This window comes from Simochromis diagramma, unplaced genomic scaffold (genome assembly GCF_900408965.1).
Source record: "Simochromis diagramma unplaced genomic scaffold, fSimDia1.1 OVJJ01000393.1, whole genome shotgun sequence".
Lineage (NCBI taxonomy): Eukaryota > Metazoa > Chordata > Actinopteri > Cichliformes > Cichlidae > Simochromis > Simochromis diagramma.
The window spans coordinates 123,801-147,518 of NW_024386730.1; the positions used below are offsets into that span (position 1 = coordinate 123,801).

The 23,718-nt window shown below is 40.6% G+C and overlaps 1 protein-coding gene and 2 long non-coding RNA genes across 4 annotated transcripts; 1 reads left to right on the top strand and 2 right to left on the bottom strand.

The window, feature by feature from the left end:
* Positions 1-246: 246 nt before the first annotated feature.
* On the bottom strand, positions 247-13,035 carry LOC120735270 (programmed cell death 1 ligand 1-like). Of its 2 annotated transcripts, none has more exons than XR_005696386.1 (3): positions 12,717-13,035; positions 2,347-2,685; positions 247-1,074 (listed from the first exon to the last, which is right to left on the bottom strand). XR_005696386.1 is itself a non-coding variant. In XM_040034914.1 (3 exons), the coding sequence occupies exons 1-3, from the start codon at positions 5,003-5,005 to the stop codon at positions 905-907; spliced, it is 567 nt and encodes a 188-aa protein (XP_039890848.1). In that variant the 5' UTR covers positions 5,006-7,331; the 3' UTR covers positions 247-904. The 2 variants fall into 2 exon arrangements, 1 of the variants encoding a protein (XP_039890848.1); XM_040034914.1 differs by lacking the exon at positions 12,717-13,035 and adding an exon at positions 4,948-7,331.
* Positions 12,016-12,783, top strand: LOC120741006. Its single transcript, XR_005697576.1, has 2 exons — positions 12,016-12,355; positions 12,683-12,783. It is a non-coding gene; the product is annotated as an uncharacterized LOC120741006 (long non-coding RNA).
* Positions 13,036-18,460: 5,425 nt separating the features above from the next.
* On the bottom strand, positions 18,461-20,477 carry LOC120739552. Its single transcript, XR_005697282.1, has 3 exons — positions 20,431-20,477; positions 20,159-20,344; positions 18,461-20,010 (listed from the first exon to the last, which is right to left on the bottom strand). It is a non-coding gene; the product is annotated as an uncharacterized LOC120739552 (long non-coding RNA).
* Positions 20,478-23,718: the final 3,241 nt, after the last annotated feature.

The window sequence follows — 23,718 nt, forward strand, 5'->3', positions numbered from 1 at the left end:
CAGGTTAAATGTATAAATGTTCACACCATTACATTCAAGGTGAGATCAAATCTGCACACATTCAAATAGCAGGTCAGGAAACTTTTACAGCGACAGGAAACAAAGACAAACATTGAAAAGCAACACGTGTAAAACTTTATCAGTAAACAAACTGGTATAAAGATAAAATAATAAATAATCTTGACGTGTTTAAACTGAAGAGTCTCCTTCATGGAAGAACAAGTTAAGGCTTTATAGATCAGAGGAAACATGTGACTCTGCAGCTCCATGTAACACATTTCTCTTTGGTTTCATAATAATATCAGATTATTCAGTCACTCAGTTCTAGCTGATAAATGGACCCTGAGCACTTTGTGTTGTGTTTGTGTTGTCAGTCAGTGTCTGTAATTATTGTGTAACATCTAAACATGAGGATCAGTCTGTGAGTCTGACCTCACAAACAGCTGAACCTGAAGATGACACAAACTCACTGATTCTGATATTGTGACAGAGACGACGCTGAATTCATCACTGTGAACAAACTTATTTCTGTCGACATCAGAGACAAAGAAGATGTTTGTCACATAAAATGGTTTTTGTTGTTGAATATCACTGATCTTATTCTCAGATTTGTAACTTTTCTTTGTTTGAATGATGAAGTCCTGAATGTTCCACATATAAATAAGGCAAAAGTGTAAATAACACTGTTTAAGAACATAAACTCTTCCACTGAGATGAGCGACTAACCTGGAAGCTAAAACAAACTAATAACTAATAATGATGCACACAAAGCAAACAAACAAAAACGGGAACTTCAAATCTCTGAGAGCTGACTGATGTCCTCTGAATGTTTAATAACACTAAATGAAGTCTGGCTCAGCAGGAGACTCAGACTCCAGGAGTTCAGCTGTAAAAAACTCACATTTCAAACAGACTGCAATTCAGCAGGTTGATGGTACGGATCCTGACTCTTTGTTTTTTCATGTTTTCTGTAGATCAAAAATCCAACAACAGCAGCAACAAGAAGGACAGCAGAAACTATCAGACCAACTATGAGTCCAACAGATCCATCCTGTTTGTCTCCTCCTGTCTGACCTGCAGGCGAGAAACAGGTGTGAGGTGTCAGCTGTCAGGTAGGTGATGAGTGAAGAACAGAACAGAATCCATTTCCTCTTCAAAATGCTGTCAGACATTATCTACTGCACTCTGATCACATCACTCAGACCAGCTGCTTTCTACAAAGTCTCATCAACAACATCTTTAGAAACAAACATCAACAACCAGGAAGCAGCTTCACCTCTGATCACACTAGGGCTGCCACAAACGATTATTTTGATAGTCGACTAGTCACCGATTATTTTTGCAATTAGTCGACTAATCAGATCATGCATCCATTGGAGGTAAAACGTACAGCTTAAAGCATACGTTTTACGTATATAAGAGCAGATGCATAGTAATAATGCATCTGCTCTTATATAACTATCATTAGCTTAAAGCTTTAAGTGTTTAAGGTATGTGTTAACTAAAAATAAAGACAAGATGATTGTCAGATTGTTTCGGTGAAGTTTAATAAACTCCTTGCTATCTAAAGTATAACGGGACAGCGGAATATATTCTCAAGCATCTCATACTTCTGATTATCAGTTGTCTGCTTGACGTTTATTCAGCTGTGTAAAGACTATAACTTTAATCTCAGCCAAACCGATTTACTTAGGAACAAATAAAACACTGAAAAAAGCCAAACAATAACATTTTTAAGTTATCCAAGTGACTTATATATCATGTTTAACCTGAGTAGCGAAAGACCGCGGTGGGTTTGAAAACGATTTGCGGGGAGTCCGGTGTGCTCACCGGCTCTAGTGAGCCTTGCCCCCAGCTAGCTATCGAGCTAGTGGCTAACAGACGTCTCCGAAAACGTCGGAGCGCTTTTGAAAATATGTGGTGTCCTGATAAACTGAGCAGATATTTGAGGTTTACACAGCTACATTCTCGCCTGAAAATATTCTAACCGTTTATTTTGTGACCCAGAAAGAATAATAAGAGTAATATTACAACTAACTAGCTGCCGCCATTTTGGAAACTGAGCTGGGCCGCGCTATGAATTCTGGGACACAGCTTCTTCTTCTTCGGGGTTTAACGGCAGCTGGCATCCTTGTACATGCAGTGCTGCCATCTTCTGTTTCAGTCCGTTATTACACTCTTAAATCCTACTACTTATTCCTGCGTCTTTTGTGATCTTACAAAGCTTCAAACGACGCGTCGACTATTAAATCAGTCGTCGACGATTTTGATAGTCGACGTAATCGTGACTAGTCGACTAATCGTGGCAGCCCTAGATCACACACACACTCAACTCTACTCACTCACCTGGAGGATCAACATGAAGGTGGATGATGCTGATGGGCTTTGAACTGCCTCCACCTCTGGGAATGACAACACACTCGTATGTTCCAGTGTCATTAATCGTCACATTGTTCAGAATCAAAGACGCGTCTCCATCCTTCATCTGTCTGTCCAGCAGATCCACCCGGTTCTTAAAAGATGGATGCTGGTCGTCTGGATCAATTCGCTTATTCTTGTACAAAAGCACATATTCATCTCCCAGGTCAGCTCTGCTCCATTTTACAACACTGATGGTGTTATTATTTGGAGCTCGACATGTCAGAGTGACGTCCTGTCCAGACTCAGCTGTGATGTTTTTCTGGTCTGAAAGAGGAAACAATACAGAGCAGATTGAAGTGAGACGCTGGAACTGACTGCAGGTCAGATTTGAAAGAAGCCCTCCCACTCTCAGCTTCATACAGCAAAGGGACTGTTACTCATATAACAACCTTCTCCTCAGCTGATCATTCACACACACACACACACACACACACACACACACACACACACACACACACACACACACACACACACACACACACACACACCACTGTTATCTCTGCCTCAGTGCTTTCTCAGATTTGCACTCTGACCAGCAACAACTCAGGGTTCAGTATCCTGAGGAGAAAGTTCTTGTCCAAGGAGACTTTAACATGCAGGCTACAGGAGCCAGTGATCGATCCACTGACCTTCAAACGGATAAATGATCCTCTATCTCGTGAATTAGGAATGGCCATGCACCACCAACAGAAAAGAGAAAGAGCTCTGAGATGGTTGCAGTGAATGTCAACAGTAGTAAAAATGTAATAAAATCTAATCTATTAGTCTCAAAGAAGTCATCCATTACAGGATTAAATGACTACAGGCCTGTCTCCCTGACATCTGTGGTCATGAAGTCCTTTGAGAGACTCGTGTTGAGACACCTGAAGGGCATCAAAGCCTCAGCTGGACACCCTGTAGTTTCCCTACTGGGCAAACAGGTCATCTGAGGATGCATCAGTATGGGACTGCAGTAAATCCTGCATCACCTCAACCAACCTGGGACATGCGCCAGTAATCTGTATCCAACAAAGTCATCCCAGACATCCTGCAGCAGAAGCTCACCCAACTTACTGTGCCCACCTCCACCTGTCAGAGGACTACCAGCTTCCTCAAGATTCAAATTTCAAGATTCAAGATTCACATCATGCACACAGACCATCAACAGTGGGCTTCACCAGAGGTGTGTTCTCTTGCCACTGGTCTTCTCTCTCTACACCAATGACTGCACCTCAGGAGAAGCATCTGTGAAACTCCTGAAGTTTGCAGATGACACCACTGTCACTGGTCTGACTGGGAACAATCGAGTTATCCTAAAGACAGTAGGTGGACCAGTTGCTTCCAGTCAAAGACTGTCAACACTCCACCTTCCAGCCTTTCAACAACTGTGAATCACTTCAGATTATTAGGATCCACCTTTTCAGAGGAACTAGTCCTTACACATATAAACCATTTTTCATTAGTACCCAGTTGGATCAGCTCAACACTGTATGACTCAGCTCGACTCTTTTTCCATTACAATTGAGAACAGCTTAATAAACAATCATATGATCCTATGAGCAAGCACTGTGGTGACAGTGGGAAGGAAAAACTCCTTTTAACATTAAGAAACATCCAGCAGAACCAGGCTCAGGGAGGGGAACGCATGTGCTGTGACCAAGGGCTGGAAGACAGGAATAATTGAGATATATGGACGGTTGGCAATTGGCCTATAATGAGCCAAGACAGCTGGGTCAGGAAGTTGCGTTTTTGAAGTAAAAGTTTACCAACTACCAGTTTGAAGGCCTGTGGCACATAGCTGATTATTACAGACAGGTTGATCGTGTTTAAGATTGAAACATTAATTCATGGTAAAAGTCATTAACCAGGTACTAAAAAGTGCCCATTATCAGGTACTACCACACGATGGAAAACTAAAATCCACGCTGAGCCGACTACGGTAGGTAGAAATGGAAAAAAAGGCTAATAGGCTATTAAAGAGAAGGCCAAACAGAGGTTGTTTTCCTGTGGTAACTCAGGAATTGCAGCGTCTCACAGTAAAATGCAAAAGCGTTTCAAAAAGAAGAGATTAATGCGACAGCAAATCATTCGTACACTTCCTGTATCGCTAAATTAGTTCACGGACTTTCCCGTCAGAATGCGTCATAGAGCAATTTTAGTGGCTACAACTTAACACGCTGCACACATAAGATGGTTTCTCCCAGCAGATAGTTTATATTTCACTTTAATGTGCTGCGTGTAAAAGAATCAGTAAACACTGGCGCTTCCTGCTGTTTTTAAACCGAAACTCTGAACCAGGAAATGTGTCCAGCATCTGTTAACGAGCTGATCTAGAGACAGACACCTTCATGAAAACACTGGAGTTAAATTCAACATAACTCGTTAAACCATTATTGAAAAAGATGCTCCAAGTTGTGGCATCTGAAGGTGCCACCGGGGATGCCAGTAACCGAGTCACTCTTTCATCATATTTATCTCAGAATAAAGTACCGGCCAGTTTAAACAGCAGCTTTAAACATGTTTGACTTTATAATAACTAAATTTAACCTGCACAGACGAAGGCAACCAGACAAGTCCAAAACGCAATATATATTTTGGCAGCCATCACAGTTGGGGTAACGGGAACCAAGGGTTGATCAAACACTTCCGCATTATGTGTTGTGATGCGTTTCGTTGCACTCGGAAGGCTGAGTAAGACCCTTGCCACTCGCTCGCACTGTGAAGGTTTTCATTTACTACTTTGCAAGCTAGAGCCATTCATTGATCAGTAGCAGAGCGGTGCAATGCTAGCCTTGTTGCAGGTAAAATCATGACTGCAGGTTGTTCATGTTAGAGTTTGGTCAGTGCTCTGTGCACGGATTATTTAGCAAGTCTAAAATACACCACAGTGGGGAACAGATTCAAAGGATTCAGTTTTATTACAGGTACATTCCCCGCCTCCATCTTGGATTGTTAACTTGAGCTTCATGAAGCTGCTCTGACTTTCCCCGTTTGAAATACAGACTGAGGACGTGATCAATCTGAAAATTCCGACTGAGATCTGCTCCTCCAGCTACTCCATTTCTTCTTCGTCTAATTTGTCTTCTTCTTTGTGATGTGAATGGTTGTTGGCCAATCAGCTTACAGTACCAATGGTACTTTAGCGTTACCTACTGGAGTGACTGGAGAATAGCAGGAGGAAAATTTGTACGGTAAAAAACCCCAAAACGAAACAGAATTATATAAAAACAACTGAAAAACAAAACTACCAGTCCTACCAAGATGTTTGACACACACATATATTTTCTTTATCTTTACTACTTACCTAATACAAACAGACATCAAATATATGAAGCAAGAGATATGGAATTATGTGGCAAAGAATAAGAGAGAATAAGAACTCTAAATATGTTTTATATTTTAGATTACACTAAGTAGCCACCTTTTGCTTTGCAGAGAAATTTCAGTCTGCCTTTAAGCCACGGCACAGCACTGAAACGGCCTTGCTTAGAGTTCTCAATGACCTATTTGTAAGCACTGACTCTGGACGCTCTGTGGTCTTGGTTTTATTGGACCTTTCCTCTGCTTTTGATATGGTTGATCATAACATTCTTCTACTAAGACTTGAGCATACTGTGGGTATAAGAGGCACTGCCCTCAACTGGTTTAAATCTTATCTTGCTGACAGGTCTTTTTTGGTTAATTTGGGCAACTTCTCATCTTCCTCTGTACCTGTACGCTGTGGTGTGCCTCAAGGATCTGTATTAGGCCCTATTCTCTTTTCACTATATCTGCTCCCTCTTGGAGCAATTTTTGAGAAGTATAATATTGCCTTTCATTGCTATGCTGATGATATACAGATTTATTTTGAGATTACCGACGATCTTGCTATGTCTTTTCACTATTTTCGTGAATGCATGCGTGAGGTTAAAGGTTGGTTCAAGAGTAATTCTCTTGTCCTGAACGAAAAGAAAACGGAGATCGTGGTGTTTGATAGTAAAATCCCCCGCGACCAACTGTGTGCTGCTCTGATGCCTTTTGCTAGCTCTCCCTCTGACTATGCCAGTAATTTGGATACTGGATAGCTCGCTTAAATTTGACAAGCAAGTGTCTGCTGTTTTGAGGTCTAGTTTTAATCAGCTGCGCCTCATTTCTAAGGCTAAGCGCTATATTCCGCACATTGATCTGGAAAAACTCATTCACGCATTCGTGACTTCCAGGTTGGACTACTGCAACTCTCTTTACATTGGCCTTTCCTCCACCCTTCTCGTTAGATTTCAGACTGTCCAGAATGCGGCGGCACACCTTTTGACAGGAAGCAGGAAGTTTTCTTCCATCACTCCTGTTCTTGCTGGCTTGCACTGGCTTCCAATTAAATACCGTATTCAATTTAAAATATTACTTTTCACCTACAAAACCATTAATAACTTGGCGCCGAGCTATCTCAATGAGCTTCTCAGGTTACACACTCCTGTCAGAGCACTTAGATCTGCTACCCAAATTCTTCTGGAGCAACCTCGTTCTCGGCTGAAGTCTCGCGGTGACCGCGCATTTGCTGTAGTTGCCCCGGTCTTATGGAACAACCTTCCTGTCGCTATCCGGGCGTCTGACTCTATGCCACTGTTTAAATCACGGCTTAAGACTTATTTGTTTAATCTTGCCTTTCCACCTAGTTAACACTTGGTGTGCGCTGGTACATTTTTTATTCTTGTGAACTACTTTTATATCTTATGATTGTCAAGGTTTTTATAATTGATACGTGCCAGGTCCTTTCTCTTTTCCTTCCCATTTCCCTTTTCCTATTTTATTTTTGTCAAGCACCTTGGTATACCCTTGGTTTTTTAGTGTGCTTTATAAATAAAGTTTATTATTATTATCATTATTTTGCTTTACTGACAGCACCATAAACCATTGGCCTTCTCTCAGTCAGCGAGCTTATTAATGATGTAGTCACCTGTAGTCACCTCCATCATTAGTTTAAGAACTGAAGGTCAGTCAGTCTGGAAAATTGCTAAAAGTTTGAATGTTTCCCCAAGTGCAGTTGCAAAAAACATCAAGTGCTACGATGAAACTGGCTCACATGAGGACGGCACCAGGAAAGAAGACCAAGAGTCACCTCTGCTGCTGAGGATAAATTCATCTGAGCCACCAGCCTCAAAAATCACAAGTTAACAGCACCTCAGATCAGAGCCCAGATAAATGTCACATAGAGCTCCAGTAGCAGACACATTTCTACGTCACTTCTTCAGAGAAGACTGGTGAATAAGGCCTTTATGTTTAAATAGCTGCTAAGAAACTACGACTAAGGAAAAGCAACAAGCAGAAAAGAGATTTGTTTGGGCCAAGAAACTCAAGGAATCTCAAGGCTCATGCTGTCATCACACAAGTTTTGGGGTTATTATTACAAGTTGCGTTTAACATCGCTCTTTAACCCATTATTGAAAAAGCTGCTGTAAGTTGTGGGATCTGAAGATGCTGCCGGGGACGCCAGTAACTGAGTCAGTCTTAAACCAACCGATACTTTCCTCTGTTACAAACAGGATGAAAAGTAGCACATTTAAAACATGTTTGACTTTATAACAACTAAATCTAACCTGCACAATTAGAACCAGCAAAGTCCAGTAAAATGGTAGATATATTTCAGCAGCCATCACAGGTAACGGGAAATCAAGTTTGATAAAAACACTTCCGCAATAGCTGTTGTGATGCATATTGACCTTCTTTTTTTCTTCGTCATCTACGTTGTCTTTGTCTTGTACGTTGCTGCCTACTGGACGGGAGTGTGATCGGAGAACATAAACAGCAGGGTGTAAGATGCTAGCAGGCATGGCATATGTGGAACACCAAGTGTCATGCCAAGGTAAGCATCCCCGACAGAATCTGTTTCCCCTGAGTCAGGAGCAGGATCTGGCCAATAAGAGCGGACCCAGTTGACTCCACCTCCTTTCCAACAACTAGACACGGAAGTAGTGATGTTTCACATTAGTGAAAGTATTGTTCCATTACCGTTCAGTTTACGGGTTACAATAGCAAATGATTTATTTATTATTCTAACGTGTTATTGGATGGGATTATTTTAATGAACCAAGGACATTTTGTCTGATATTATTTGTATCCCACCGTAACTTTACTGTATAAAGAATTAACATCTCCAAAATTTCAGGAGTAGTTATTCATTATAAGAAGTATTTGTAAACTAATAATTAAGATTATGGGATACTTTGTCCGTCATTTGGAAAGCCCAGTGCGTGCTTGCGACACAAGGGAAACATATTCTGTCGGGGAAACTTAACTTGGCACAACTCCCACATAAACAAACATCTGTCCTAAGTATGGCCTGAAAATCCCGAGGTCAAATTGGGACATACCCCGTGGTTGAGAATCCTGGGGGGTTTCCAGATAAAGACAGACAAACTGGTGATGGCTAACCACCTGGACATAGTGGTGGTTGACAAACAGAGGAAGACAGTCGTAGTGGTACATGTATGAGTGAGGGGAACGCAAGAAGCTCGAGACATACCACGGGCCCAGAGAAGAGCTTTATAAGATGTGGAGGGTGAAGGTCCCAGTGGTGATCGGTGTGCTCAGAGGAGTAACTCCTATACTGCAGAGTGAGTGATTCCAGAGGATCCCAGGAGCAACATCGGAGATCTCTGTCCACGAGAGCGCAGTTCTAAGAACACTTAAGATACCACTCAGGACGCTCAAGCTCCCAGGCCTGTGGTGGAGGACCCGGCCTTAAAGAGAAATACTGCCCGCTTGATGTGGGTTGCATAGCCTTGTGTTGGAGAGGAAGGTCACCAAAAATGTTCAGATTGAGTTTCAGTCGAGAGATGTTTAAAGTCATTTTTAGCCTTTTTGGGAAAACATTGTTACATGCCTGTGGGGAAACTTCTATTGGTTTCTTCCACCTTATGCTGATACTCTGTGTGTGTGTGTGTGTGTGTGTGTGTGTGTGTGTGTGTGTGTGTGTGTGTGTGTGTGTGTGTGTGTGTGTGTGTGTGTGTGTGTAATATTGTTTTGTATTAGCATTAAAGCTGGTGAACTGACTGCATGTCTAAGGCTTATGACCTATTTAAATAGTGCTGCCTACAGGTCACATATATATATTTTCTGCACTTTATTTTTGTGGCAGCTGCACATTTGAGCTCTGAATCTTCACCGTAGAAACATTTAAACACTGAGGTTTAGTCAGTGTGTTCAAGTCTGTAGTGATGGGAAGTTCGGCTCTTTTCAGAGAGCTGGTTCTTTTGGCTCCCAAATGGCTCTTAATTTATTATCTTCTGTAGTCTCATATTTTAGCTTTACATGGCAAATATGAATGCTTTGCGAGTTGATAACCACTTTTGCTTTCATTTTTTTTTATGTGAAGCCTTATAATTGCCTAATTTGTTCTGTTACAAAAGCAGGCATTCTTACTTAAGTTTACTATTTTAATCAAAATTTTACTTTTAATTCAACACAAAAACAAAACACTGTAAACAAATCAATAGAGCAGAAACAGAACCAAACTCAGCAGCCAAACAGTATGTCCTCAATGCAGATTGACACTCAGAAAAGTCAAATTCCTGCTTCGTTTACGGGTATCAGTTATATTTATGTGTTTTTGTGACGCATTTGCACTCTCCTCACCGCTGTTTGCCGTCTCACTCACGGGCTGAGGGGTAGTGATGTGCACAGTGATCCTGAAATATTAATACTTCCATTACCAAAGTTTGATGTTGCAGTATCAGTTCCCGTATGAAAATATCAATATCTAATTTAGGTAAACTCTGAGTAAGATCGGCAATTAGAGGGATAGTCGGTAATACCCTGTTAACAGGAACTACAATCACCTTCCGCCTCTCCTTCATGTGCGTGCTACGGCTCCACAAGAGTGTGAGCCAATGAAGCACAAGACATCAGACCACAAAACACACAATCTTGACTTTGTTCACAGGTCATAACTGTATTTGCGTTCAGCATAGAAATTATGCTGTGTGTGATGTATGTGGGACGACAGTTAAACATCAAACCTTGTTAAAAAAAAAGTGGGGAGTCGGCTCTTCTGATTCACTACAAACCATCGGCTCTTAGAGACGATGGTTTTGCTCATGACACATCACTACAAGTCTGACTGTCCTGCAGCCTAACAAAGGTAGAACAAATATCACTTTAGTTTGTGGACTGATTAAAGTGAAATTTGTCAGTAACTCCTGCAAATGCAACAGTTTATAATCTACACACTCATCTTGAAGTAGAACAGGCACTCATTCATTACCTAGCTCTTTGCAGTTTAAGAAATTTTAAAGTGTTTGTGTTAATTTTATATTTTTTCCTGATCTGTAAGATGCTTCGCTCTGTTTGATCTGTGACACATTTGCTCCTGGTCAGTGCTCTGTGTTTGTCTCATTTAGTGAGTCACAAATACACAAGCATCACAGTAGAGATCACAAGTTTTACTGATGTTTATGTCACCACTCCTATCCTGGACTGTGAACTCTGGACTGTTGGCTGCAGGTGCTCTGACATTCAAGTCCAAAATCCAAGTTGAGGGAGTGTTTCATTTAAGTTCAAAGTGGGAACTTATATTTACGTATACGTATTTGGGAATGCAGCACAACCAGGAAGCTCATATAGTGGCAGATGTAATGTTTCAGTCATTTGTTATCAGTGATGATAGTTGTTACTTTATAATACACTTTATTACAAATTATATATTCAGACACTGAAATGTGTGAAACAAATAATTTTACTGAAACTTAAAATAAGTCGAACAATTTCACCATTATTGAGTCTGTGTGCTTTTATTATCAGGTGATAAACAAGGTTTATTAGATTAATATTTCGGGAGGTGCAATTCCCCACATGACATCATCTTTTTTTTTCTTTTTTCCGAGTGTTATCACGACTTATTCTGCCACATTTAGCACCTGTATATCCTACTGCTAAGATGAGTGATTGAAAAAGAAAAATAACTATTTTATAGAGCAAGAAAGAGCAAGAAAATCAAGATTTCTAAAGGGAACATTTATTTCATTGTATTAGTATTTTCCACAAATGTTTCAAATATATATATTTTCTCATGCGAGAAATGCGAGTCACACCCTGTATTTTTTTTAATTGTGGTGGAACTGAGTTAAAAAAAATGTTTTCTTTAGTCTGCTTATTATCTTTGCAAAACGAACAAAGTGTAGCCTGAATGTTATACTGCGTCAGTCAGACTATAAGACTTCATCTCAGATGACGAAGCGTCTCTTCCACGGTAACACGCTTGTCTTGATGTGAGCTTTCTACTCAGGGTTTTTTCTTCCAGTCCAGAGCAGAAATGTTTTAGTTAATAAACTGGCTGTTGTTTTTTTCTCACAGTTTTAATTATAAACTTGATATATTTCTACTAATGAAATTAGTTTGCTAACAGTAACAGGGGTGAGTCAGTGAATGAGTCAGTTGGGCTTGTGAATCATGATTCACAAGTCAGTAAAGTGATTCTTGACAAGACAAAAACTGAACCAACTCTAATAAACTAAACTAAAACACAGAAACGCACTCTTAAAGAGACCATAAACACAAAACAAGAATCATAATCTCACTGGAGGATTATCAGAAACATGTTCATCATGAGAAAAGAGGTGAAAACACAAAGGTCAAAATGGCGTCACTGTAAAAAATGTATATTGTACTATGGAGGAGGCAGCATTTAGCTGGAGCCTCCATAAAACCACAGCTGATCTGGAGAACTTTGTCCACCTCTGATTGTCTTTAAGTTGTGTTGGAGCCACAGAGAGCAAATCTTTGTTCTTTATGGAGAACCAGTGAGGCTGTTTGGACTTTCCTATGAAACATCAGTGCAGGAGTCTCTCAGTACATCTGTTTACAGTGAGGACGAAGAAGCAGCAGAAACACACACATAGTAAACATGTAGAGACAGGCAGCAGCAAATAATCTGCAGAGAGCTCGTCTGTCTGCTGCAGACTTGTTGTAAGTCACAGATCGGGTTAAATGGTAAATGGCCTGTATTTATATAGCGCTTTACTAGTCCCTAAGGACCCCAAAGCGCTTTACATATCCAGTCATCCACCCATTCACACACTGGTGATGGCAGCTACATTGTAGCCACAGCCACCCTGGGGCGCACTGACAGAGGGGAGGCTGCCAAACACTGGCGCCACCGGGCCCTCTGACCACCACCAGTAGGCAACGGGTGAAGTGTCTTGCCCAAGGACACAACGACCGAGACTGTCCGAGCCGGGGCTCGAACCGGCAACCTTCCGATTACAAGGAAAACTCCCAACTCTTGAGCCACGATCGCCCCAGATCTAAGATTACTTAGAAACAAAAGTGTTTTTAAGACTTACTGTTTTGCAGGGATCACTTGAAGAGTCCTCTGATAATCAGGATTGAACGTTTATCCATTGAAAGATTTTTTAAAAAAGGTGTGAGGTCTGTTTTTTCAGTGGTAAAAAGAAACCTGCTGTTTAATTACACTCAAAAGGTTTTACAAAAGTCAATTGTTCATTAATCTAAAGATAAAATAAAAAAGTTAAATCTCTGTGGGACCTCTGTACCAAGCAGCGACAGACCTGTATTAACCTGTATTCCTGTGTATCAGCCTGTTTTACACAACACACCCTGCACCTTTGTGACACCAGTGCCATAGCAACACCTAGCAACCACATTCCTATCTCCACTGTTTGTTCCATATATGGAACTATTGCACACCTGCAGGGGCAAAGTAACAAAGTAACAGCCTACGAATCCAGATAAACTTGGTATTATGATTGAAAATAAAATTTAATTCTTATTCCTGCACAAGATTCTGAGAGCAGAGATTTAAAATATATGTTACATTCAAGAAGTAAAAAAAAAAACAGATGTCATGAATCAAAGCAGTTATGAATAAAAGCTCAAACAACAAAAATAAAAAACAGTAGCACTTTCTATTACAGCTCTGTAATAAAGTGGCAATAGTACCAAGGTTGAAATAGAACGTAATGATGCTAATAATAGGTTATTACTAGTCAATTACTGTAATAACCAGTTAGTATTCATGTAATATCATTGTAGCAACAGTGGTTACAGTTGAGTAATAGTGCACTGAAATTTATGTAACTGCATAATAAAAAAAACCTTCTTTAGCTTAATGGCTCTCTTCATTGTAGGAGTCCGTCATCCGGTTCAGGGGATAACACCACAACACTCACCAACCACTTTGCAGCCACAGTAATGAAGGTGCAGAGCATGGTCCAGATCATGGATCAGACTTAATGCCCCAAGCCTATTGCTACTGAAGTTCTGCTGCAGTTGGGAGTTGAAAATCTCACGTATTCTCAGCTCACCCTCACCATATGTTTAGGAATACAAGGTCTGTCTGGCATCCTCCCTGCCATCTGAATACCACTTGAGTTTAGAGCTGGCAAACTGTTTCTCCCAGTCACACATTTCACATTAACACCATCCTCACACATGTTTATATATATGGCCACTAGAGGGAGCTGTTGGACTTTAAATGCCTCACAATGGTGTTTCAATTCAGTTCAATTTTATTTATATAGCGCCAAATCACAACATAGATACAGAGAAAAACCCAACAATCATATGACCCCCTATGAGCAAGCACTTTGGCGACAGTGGGAAGGAAAAACTCCCTTTTAACAGGAAGAAACCTCCGGCAGAACCAGGCTCAGGGAGGGGCGGGGCCATCTGCTGCGACCGGTTGGGGTGAGAGAAGGAAGACAGGATAAAGACATGCTGTGGAAGAGAGACAGAGGTTAATAACAGATATGATTCAATGCAGAGAGGTCTGTTAATACATAGTGAGTGAGAAAGGTGACTGGAAAGGAAAAACTCAATGCATCATGGGAATCCCCCGGCAGCCTACGTCTATTGCAGCATAACTAAGGGAGGATTCAGGGTCACCTGATCCAGCCCTAACTATATGCTTTAGCAAAAAGGAAAGTTTTAAGCCTAATCTTAAAAGTAGAGATAGTGTCTGTCTCCCAAATCCAAACTGGAAGCTGGTTCCACAGAAGAGGGGCCTGAAAACTGAAGGCTCTGCCTCCCATTGTCTTCAGACACCGTGAAAACTGAAGAAACACAAAGTTTACAACATGAATGTTTTGAGCTTATCAGTCTCTCATGTCAGTGTCCATGAACAGTCTTGTGCAAGCAGAACAGAAAAAATGCACAATAATGGATATCACAAAAACGTCCTCTCATTACCAGTGTAGAACACGTATGCAACATTATACAAACAATATACATGAAACCATACCGTGTGCGCCTCTTGGACCACATGCAGAATAACATTAACATTGAGGCTGCAGATGCATCTGTAGCCATGTATCCATGCTAGCTCCACAATGCCATGGTTGTGCTCTCAACCAAACTCTGGTCATGTGACAATTACAAACTTTACCTCATACAAACTTTACAGCACTTTACATATTTAACAAACCCATATTTTGTAATCACATATTTTAGACATGTTTTTAATTAATGTTAAACTTTTATCATCTTATCTTATAAATAAATGAACTAAATTAAGCATGAATCTATCACAGAAACATGAAATAACCAACTTTATTTTAACTGTCTATTTTAACTATGATTTATGAAATCTGTAAATAATTTGAATAAATCTAGGAATTTACAGAACCAAACAGTACTTAATTGTGACAAACTTGCAAGTCAATCCTAATACTTTAACCATCCCATACACATTTACAGAAGCTCAACTGGAACATTCTAGTTACTTTCTATTAGGACCACTAATTTATGTATAGGGCGTTCAAGAGTGGATGGTTTATTGAGCCTTTCACCCTCTTCTGATAGTTTTCTATTTCCTAGTTGTATTCTGGCTTTCCGAACCAGACCATCATCTTTGCAAACATCCAGTACTCTCTGTCTTCTGGACAATCAGCACCAGGTTGTTGTGGCTGCACCAGGACACCAGACGTTCAACCTCCCTCCTGTAGGCAGACTCATCCCCGTCCGAGATGAGTCCAATAACGGTGGTGTCATCTGCAAACTTGATTAGCTTGACAGACTGATGGGTGGAGGTGCAGCAGTTGGTGTACAGGGAGAAGAGCAGAGGAGAAAGAACACAGCCCTGAGGGGAGCCGGTGCTGATGGTCCAGGAGTCCGAGACATTCTTTCCCAGCCTCACATGCTGCTTCCTGTCCGTCAGGAAGTCAGTGATCCACCGGCAGATGGGATCAGGCACATTCATCTGGGAAAGCTTGCCTTGGAGATGGTCTGGAAGGATGGTGTTGAAGGCAGAGCTGAAGTCCACAAACAGGATCCTGGCGTAGGTTCCTGGGGAGTCCAGATGCTGCAGTGTAGAGTTGACCTGACTTTTAAAAAATAACTGGAAAAAAGCACTATGCTGCTAAAAGATGAAAAATAGATATTTGCAAAATTCTGCCTAAATATGTATTTTACCTGGTTAATGTGTGTGGCGGGGCTGCAGGGGAGGCGGACACACCTTAGCGGCACCCGTAATCATGCTTTGCCGCCTTAACATCTGTGCTATTTATGCTGTTGTGTTGGTGTGTGTCGAGCTGTGAGCTTTAACACCAGCTGTATGCGTACAGCAACCGTGTGTGAAAAGTGGTCAATAAAGAGATGCTGAAAAGCCTGTTCATGCAAACATTGTCAGGTCTGCCGTGTAGTGATGGGTCGTTCGCGAACGAAATGGCTCTTAGATCCGCCTCTTTGACGTGAACGACGCGAGCCTTATCGCGAGCCGTCACGTGGGTTTTTTTCTTTTTCTTTCTCTCACCCTCTCTCTCGCACTTTTTTTCCGCTTCACTCCGCAGGCGAGCCGTGTGCTTTACGCTGGGCAGAGGGGGGAGGGGCGGTAGTTACACTCAGCACAGGAACAGAGCAGGAGGGGAAAGAGAGAGAAAGAGAGCCAGGGACAACAACGTCACATTAGAAAGGTATAGTAATCATCCACAACTATTTTCAGTTGCGGATGATAAAGGATTCATAAAGTTTATTCATGCAGGCTCATATGACACAGAATATGCATGTTGTTTTTGTTTTCATATTTTAATTTATATTTAATTGTGTTGTGGTTTGCAGTGTTTTGTGTTGTTTCACTTTAAATTTGTAAAAGGAAAAAGCTGAAAATTTAATTAGTTAAAAGTTGAAATGTGAATAGTTGATTTTTGTATTATATGATTTATTTATTACATTTTATGTGGAGTGAATAAATAAAAGTATATTTACGGTGGCCCCTACAGACAAAGCACATACAAACTTCAAATCAAGTACAAACCCTGAAGCACGCACAAACTCCAAAACACGTAAAAACACGTAAAAACTCAGAAGCACATAAAAACTCAAAACACGTACAAAAGACAACAGAAGTGCTCCAGGATGCTAGGGGCAGTGTTGAACTTTTGTTACAGAGCGTTCTCACTCCCGAGGCGTAACATGTCGACGTTTTGTCACGTCCCGCGGCATTCCTGAGGAACGCGAAAGGAGACCTTCGGCGTTCTTATGGTACGCGGCGGGTTATGGCTGGAATCCAGTGCAATGACGCTCCCGCGGTAGTAGACGTTCCAGCCCTGTATTCCAGCCCTAAACCTAACCTTATCCCTAGCCCTGACCATAACCTTATTCCTGACCTTAACCAGGACTTTAATGATGTTAAATAGCGTGTTTCTAAGCGATTTGAAGAAAAAGAGCGAACATGTGTAGGTTCAGTCCAGACGGTTCTCATATTTCCTCTTTTTCCGAGGTCGTCATTTAGGAACGTGGTGGGTAGCCGAAAACGTAATATGGTGACGATTTGTCACCTAGCGTAAAATGTTACGCTTTGGGAGTGAGAACGGGTTGTTTGTTACCTAGTGGCTACACAAGCCAGCAAGTACCAACGACCGGATTTGGTGTGTGGTAGTAACAGGTAAATGAACTTTGTTTTTAAATTGTTTGAATATATATATGAGTGCTTGTGTATAAATACACAAACAATACACATATGCTTTCATGCTTTCAATTGTGTAATTTAAGTGATCTAGTAGCTTTGCTTTGGAAGTTCAGTTCATGCTAGAAATGAGTTTTGGAGTTTGTACGTGTTTTGTCTCTAGGGGCCACCGCATATATTTATATATAAACATATATAACCACTTTTTTTTACGTTAGTAATTCCTTTTGTGCAGAATTTTATATTATTGTTAATAATAAATTAATTAAAGCAACAAAACAACCTGAAGAGCCGGTTCGGAGCCGAAAGAGCCGGCTCTTTTTAGTGAGGCAAGCCGAAAGAGCCGGTGATCTAAAAAGAGCCGGAAATCCCATCACTACTGCCGTGATATGTTTACAATGGGATTTCTGCTCCTGAACCTCTGCGGACAGCGTCTGCAAATCTGTACGATTTACGACTTGCAGGCTGTACGAAGTCACTTTCATCTTTACACAGGACTGTAAGCTGTCGTCTGTGAGGCGTGAGTGGGGTTTGTTTTTAACATAGTTCACGGTGGAGAACAGCTGCTGACATAATGTGGATCCGAAGATCCATAATTGGCCTACCTGGGGTCGAAAGTCTCGATAAATGCATGGCGTTTCGGCGGGTACACCGGGTTCCGCAAGTGTGACGCTTATTTTGAGCGATGAAAAAATAATAGAATATAATTTTATTTTTATATTTCCATATCACAATAATCTTCCAATTTATAACTACAAGTTAAAAAAGAACTAACATCAATAAAATACACTCCAGCTAAATAGTTTTAATTTATTTTCTCAAACCACACGGAGGACTATAAGGACTAAAGAGCCGCATGAGGCTCCGGAGCCGCAGGTTGCCGACCCCTGCCCTAACCCAATGATGCAATCATTGACCTCATGACCCTACATAAACAGGAAGTACTGGGGCGGCCCTTCCCATATACCTGTCTTAAATATAGGACCTGAATAAAAAACATGGACAAACATGGTAAGTATAACCAAAACAAAATAAAGACACATAATTTAACCGGACATTTGCCTGCAAACAGAAGAAAATTCAAATGATTAGTAGTGTTTGCTTTAAAAAACATACACATGGATGTAATGGATGTAACTACTGCTACCACAAACAAACCCGGGATAGTGTTTGTTAAGCAAAGTTAGACCAGCAATGTCTAAATTAAAGCATTATGGGTGACTGTAAAATAACAAGAAAATAAATCATCAGTATGGTTAAGTAAATGACTTCATGCCTAACCACTTTGTCACACAGATTTCCATCAAATGTTTTAAGTCTGTTTCTGTCCTGCTCAGCTCTGTGCAGCTTGAAGTGGTTTATCCTTCATATGCCTGAGTTGTGAGTTGATTCATGGTGTGGTTTGGTTAGCCTAGCTTAGCATGATGGCTGTAAACAGGGTGAGCAGCTAGCTTGTCTCTGTCCACAGTCAAAGATAAAGAGCAGCTGTGCCTGGGCCTCTTTGTTTATCCATAACTGACGTCTTCAGCTGGTTCACGCTCTGCAGAATAAAACATTTAAATTACTGCAGATGATTTTTTAATGCAGCTTCATGAAGAGATTATTTTAATAAACCACAGCAGCTTTTTACAGTTTTCTCATTTTCACACCTCTGCTGTGAAACACAGACTGACCACAGAGCTGCATCTTCTTCTAATGCAGACTGACACACTTCACCACAGAGCAGGAAGCAAACATGTTCTCACAGCATGAACACTATTATTAGACCAACCAGAACACCCTGCAGTCTCATCAGCTTCAGACTTCAGACTGTAGTTAAACTAAAATCTAATTTTTCAACATGTCAAGTCTCAGAAAATAATAGATTATTTCAGATTTAGAATGAGGCCTGAAAAAAAATTAAATGTTGGAGTCACATGAAAATGAAAAAGCCAAAAGGTAATTTTTAAATAAAAGCAGTGAACAACATTGGGATAAGTTCCTGATGTAATTAACTTTAATTCACTTTGAATGAACTGATGGTCTGTTTTTAGAGTTTATTGAACTGCTTTTCCAGATGATGTCTCCACGTTCCTTCCTGTGTTTAAATGAGCAGCTCTGTGTTGAAACAGCTGCAGCTGAAGTTTTTCTTTCTATCAGAAACAGGATGCTGGACGACTGCAGAGCTGTTAGCTTCAACCACAGACCACAAACACACAGTCCAGCTCACAGTGAACAACACTCAGTAAGTACAGAGTTAAACACACATGTGACCACACTTATTTAAATGTAATGTTTTACTATTACAATCCACATTTATACATTGCTGATCAATTCAATTCAATTTTATTTACACAGCACCAAATCACACCAACAGTTGCCTCAAGCACTCATGCCATCCCTCACATGCTCAGTAATGTCCTGATAATCCATCTTATCAGAGACAGAACGATCTACATGAAGATCAAGATCATACTAAACTCAGTCTGAAATGTTTGAAGAGAAAATGTGTTCATCATTATTCTGATGATGCACATTTTCATGTTTCTTGTTTGAACAATATTTTCATTCCTAGTTCCCACAATATAAAGATTCACAAAAATTCAATGAAAAGCAAATCTAACCAGTTGAGTATCAGAATCTGCTTGGTCTGACTGGCTGTGGACGATGTGATAGCTTGATAATATTGTACACGACATGAGTGATGATGTCATCTTTTCCAGCTTCTTCTTGATCTGCTGAAATTTTCCAAAATGAAGAATAATATAAATTAAATATCTAAACAGAGATTACATTTAACAAAGATGTTACTAAGATCATAATGAATGTGAACTTTATTCTACTAAACAAACTCAGACATGAAAGATCAGGAAGTCTGAGTCTCACCTTCAGGTTTCCTGTGAACACATCGTCTCACCAGCAGAACCAGTAACACCAGTAGAACCACAACACAGACTGATCCAACAAATGACAACAGAGAGAGAACAGGAGGAGAGAGTGATGGAGGAAGAGTGATGGAGGTGGAACCAGGTGGAGGTGTGGATGTAGGTGGAGGTGTGGTGGTGTGTTCCCCTAAAATAAAGCAAACACAGTCATTAAGTTGTCGTCACATTGTGAATGTTGAAAGCTGCAGAAACACAGACAGGTGAGTGTGTCACCTGTGACAGTGATCCAGCTGGATGGAGACTCTCCATGACCGCTGATGTCACACTTGTAGAGGCCTTCATCAGACCTGGAAACATGCTGGATGGTCATGTGACCTGTAGGCTGCTTCCTGATGAGGGAGCCATCTTTATAGAAAGCAGCTGGGAGGTTGGAGGGAGTGGTCTTTGTTTTACAGAGCAGAGTGACGTCATCTCCCTCCATCACAGGGAGGACAGGACTCTGCAGGATCACTGATCCACCTCAACACAGAGACAAACTACAGCATTTCATCCATTTACACACAGCTTCATCAACACTAACTCCACACACTCAGCTTACCAGCGACTGTCAGGTTAACCATGTTACTGATGGTACTCTGATTGGACTCACACCAGTAAACTCCACTGTCCAGTGGGTACATGTATCTGATGTTACATGAAGAACCAGCTGGTTTTCCCCACCCATCTCCACACTGAGTGATGTTTGGTTTGCTTGTGTTCCTCCTCAGAGTCCATCCAGCAGAGCTGTCGTCCTCCTCACAGCTCAGAGACACAAAGTCTCCTTCAAAGAACTGAGAGCTGCTGGGACTCACAGTCAGACGAGCTGTGAGGGTTACAATAAAGATTGATTATTTGTTAGACTTTACATTGTGAAACATGAACCCAATCAGGTCATATCAGTGAGCATTTCTCAGGTTTAAACTGTGACAGAAGAAGGTTACTGACCTTGGTTTGTTGTGCAGCTCAGCAGTGAGATCAGAACTAAAGAGAAATGACACTCAGGTTGATTTGAGCTGAAGATAAAGAACAACTCCACACAAACAGCTGACAAACACACAAACACTCATAACTCTCTGAAATATCTGCTCATTTTCAATTTAAAGCCAGCAAAATGTTTAAAAATATTTGGTTGAAGATCTCTTTATCCATTCTATCTGACTTGAGGCAGAGAGAGAGTTTGAGTTTGAGCTTATCCCAGCTGTCAGCAGGTGCTTCTGGCACAGGTCCTCAAACTGTGACCAATCTGGCCTGCTTGACAGCTTTGAAAAATGTGAAGCAGGACATAAATCTTTCGACTTTGAACTGTATTTTATGTTTTCCAACTTTTCCTGCTGATATCACCATAGACATTCATACTTGTTATGACATGCATAGGTTCTTTCTCTTCAGCACACTCTGCTGGTCATAGCAGGAATACTGACAAGCTTATATTTTGGTGGGGTTTTTCTGTGTTCCTGTGGGTAGAGGAAACAGGAAGCTGGTCGCTCGTTAGCCCTTCAGAATATGCTGTTTGTTGCCTTAGATGCTCTTTAATACATTTCTGCCTTGGAGAGTTATTGCTTGTGAGTATTAATGTGCAACATGTTTACAAGTTTATTTGGTGCATTTACAGAGATTTGATTAGAAACCAGTTATTTCATCTGTTATGTTTATCTTTGAGGAAGCTAAACTCACTAAGTTGTATTGTGATCAATACTGAGTTGCTGTTGATTACACATACTATATAACAGTATAGTTCATATCCTAGAAGTGTGAGTTAAAGGAAAAGACATCTTGTAACATTTAGAAAAGGATGTCAATCACTACTACTGACGAAGTAAAAAGCCTTAAACTTACTTCCACCTCCAATGTTCATTGAAACCGCTAGCTGTCCGTCAAGTTGGGCAAAGGGACGCACAATAAGGACAGAACAATACTACTCCAAAGTATTTAATTAACAGATAATCAATTAAAGGAAAAAAAACATTCCTGCTGTTCACTGCCTACTCAAGAAAATAAAACATTTTCACCAATCAACAAAAATAATGTAATATCAATATCTAATATCAATACAGAACAGTCTGGGCAGTGAATCACCTGCATTTCTTCTATATTTTCTCACATTTGTCAGGTAGAAAAACCGAGATTTGCTGTTGAAGCTGCACTAAAGATCTTATAGTAAGATATCTCTCGTAACTTGTGATGTGACTCTTCATGTAAAATGAGTTTGCATCCCTGTCACACAGTAACTACAGGCCATCAATCCATCACAGACTAACAGTCACACCTACAGCCAGTTTAGAATCACCAGCTAAGCCCTTGTACTGTGGAGGAAACTTACAGACACTAACACTGCACCTCTGTGACACCTGCACTGTTACATATGATAAATAAATCTTGCCGTTTTCTTTGTATTATGATTTTACACAACATCAACTCTTTTCCAGAAGACTTTTCTTCTACGGGGCTGTGGCCCCCCCACACCCTCTAGCAGATCATTACATGAAGGAACCTTTTAAAAACAAGCGCGTCCATGCTCACAGGTGTACACACGGGTGCTCACACACACAAACTACACCCTTTTTGGCTCCTACCTCAAAGCACACTGTGTTCTGTTGATCTTATGTGCTGCACAATAATATTCAATATTTAGTATTTACTGTCATATTCCCATATATCATTGTGATGATGTTGTTTATTATGTTGCTCTCTTTTTTTTGTTTTTGAATAAAATTAAAATTAAAATAAACAATAAAAGCAAAGGTGAATCAAATAGACCAATACAGCAAGGCTGGGATGGTCCATTTGGTAAAGTAAATCCGTTGGGCATCTTTCTTTGCCTTTAGACAATAATTCTGATGGCAAAAGAGCCAAACAGGACAGGCGGGAAAAAAACAGACGTTTCTTCTGTTTGTTACTGATGTAAATGTATCAGACAGTTTGAAATCTTTTACTTTTTATCTAAGAAGCAGCTTTTAATGTGATCACAATGATCATGAGCAGAGACTCTGAGTATATATAAAATACCCACTGCATTTAAATAACACAATAAACTCATATGTCCACTGTGCAGCTGTGTTGATATAATGAGTGAATGATTTGATCTTTTCACTGCCTGCTGTGTCTCCTCGACTCCTGAGCAAAGATAAAGAGTCAGTTCAGACCTGCAGTTGGTCCTCGTGGTGTTTTGAACTTGAATTCAGCCTGATTTGTTTTTCATGTCTTCTCCTCCATCATCAGTTATCAGGAGAGCAGACAGTCAAAGTACAAGAATTCAAACAAACACAGAGATTCTACTTACAGAGCAGACACAGCACAGATGTTTCCTTCATCGTCCTTCTCACTCATTTGAGCTTTTTTTCCATTTCTGTCACTGACACCAAGTGAAGCCCGCCCTCTTCCTCTGAGCACCAGCTTTCTATTGGTTCAAACACCGAGGTGATCAGTGTGTGTGTGTGTGTGTGTTTACACCCCCCTCAGTGAGAGAGGCAGATATGAGCTGAAACACAGGAATCAAACCAGGGACACTGCTGGTCATTAAAT

What these genes read in the sequence shown, in the direction of transcription:
- LOC120735270 (XM_040034914.1), bottom strand. Translation starts at nt 5,005, where the DNA reads ATGGCTGCCAAAATATATATTGCGTTTTGGACTTGTCTGGTTGCCTTC. An exon ending in GGTTGCCTTCGTCTGTGCAG is followed by an intron (nt 2,686 to 4,947) that starts GTTAAATTTAGT and finishes TTCCTCTTTCAG; the next exon opens with ACCAGAAAAACATCACAGCT. An exon ending in CCTTCATGTTGATCCTCCAG is followed by an intron (nt 1,075 to 2,346) that starts GTGAGTGAGTAG and finishes TCTCGCCTGCAG; the next exon opens with GTCAGACAGGAGGAGACAAA.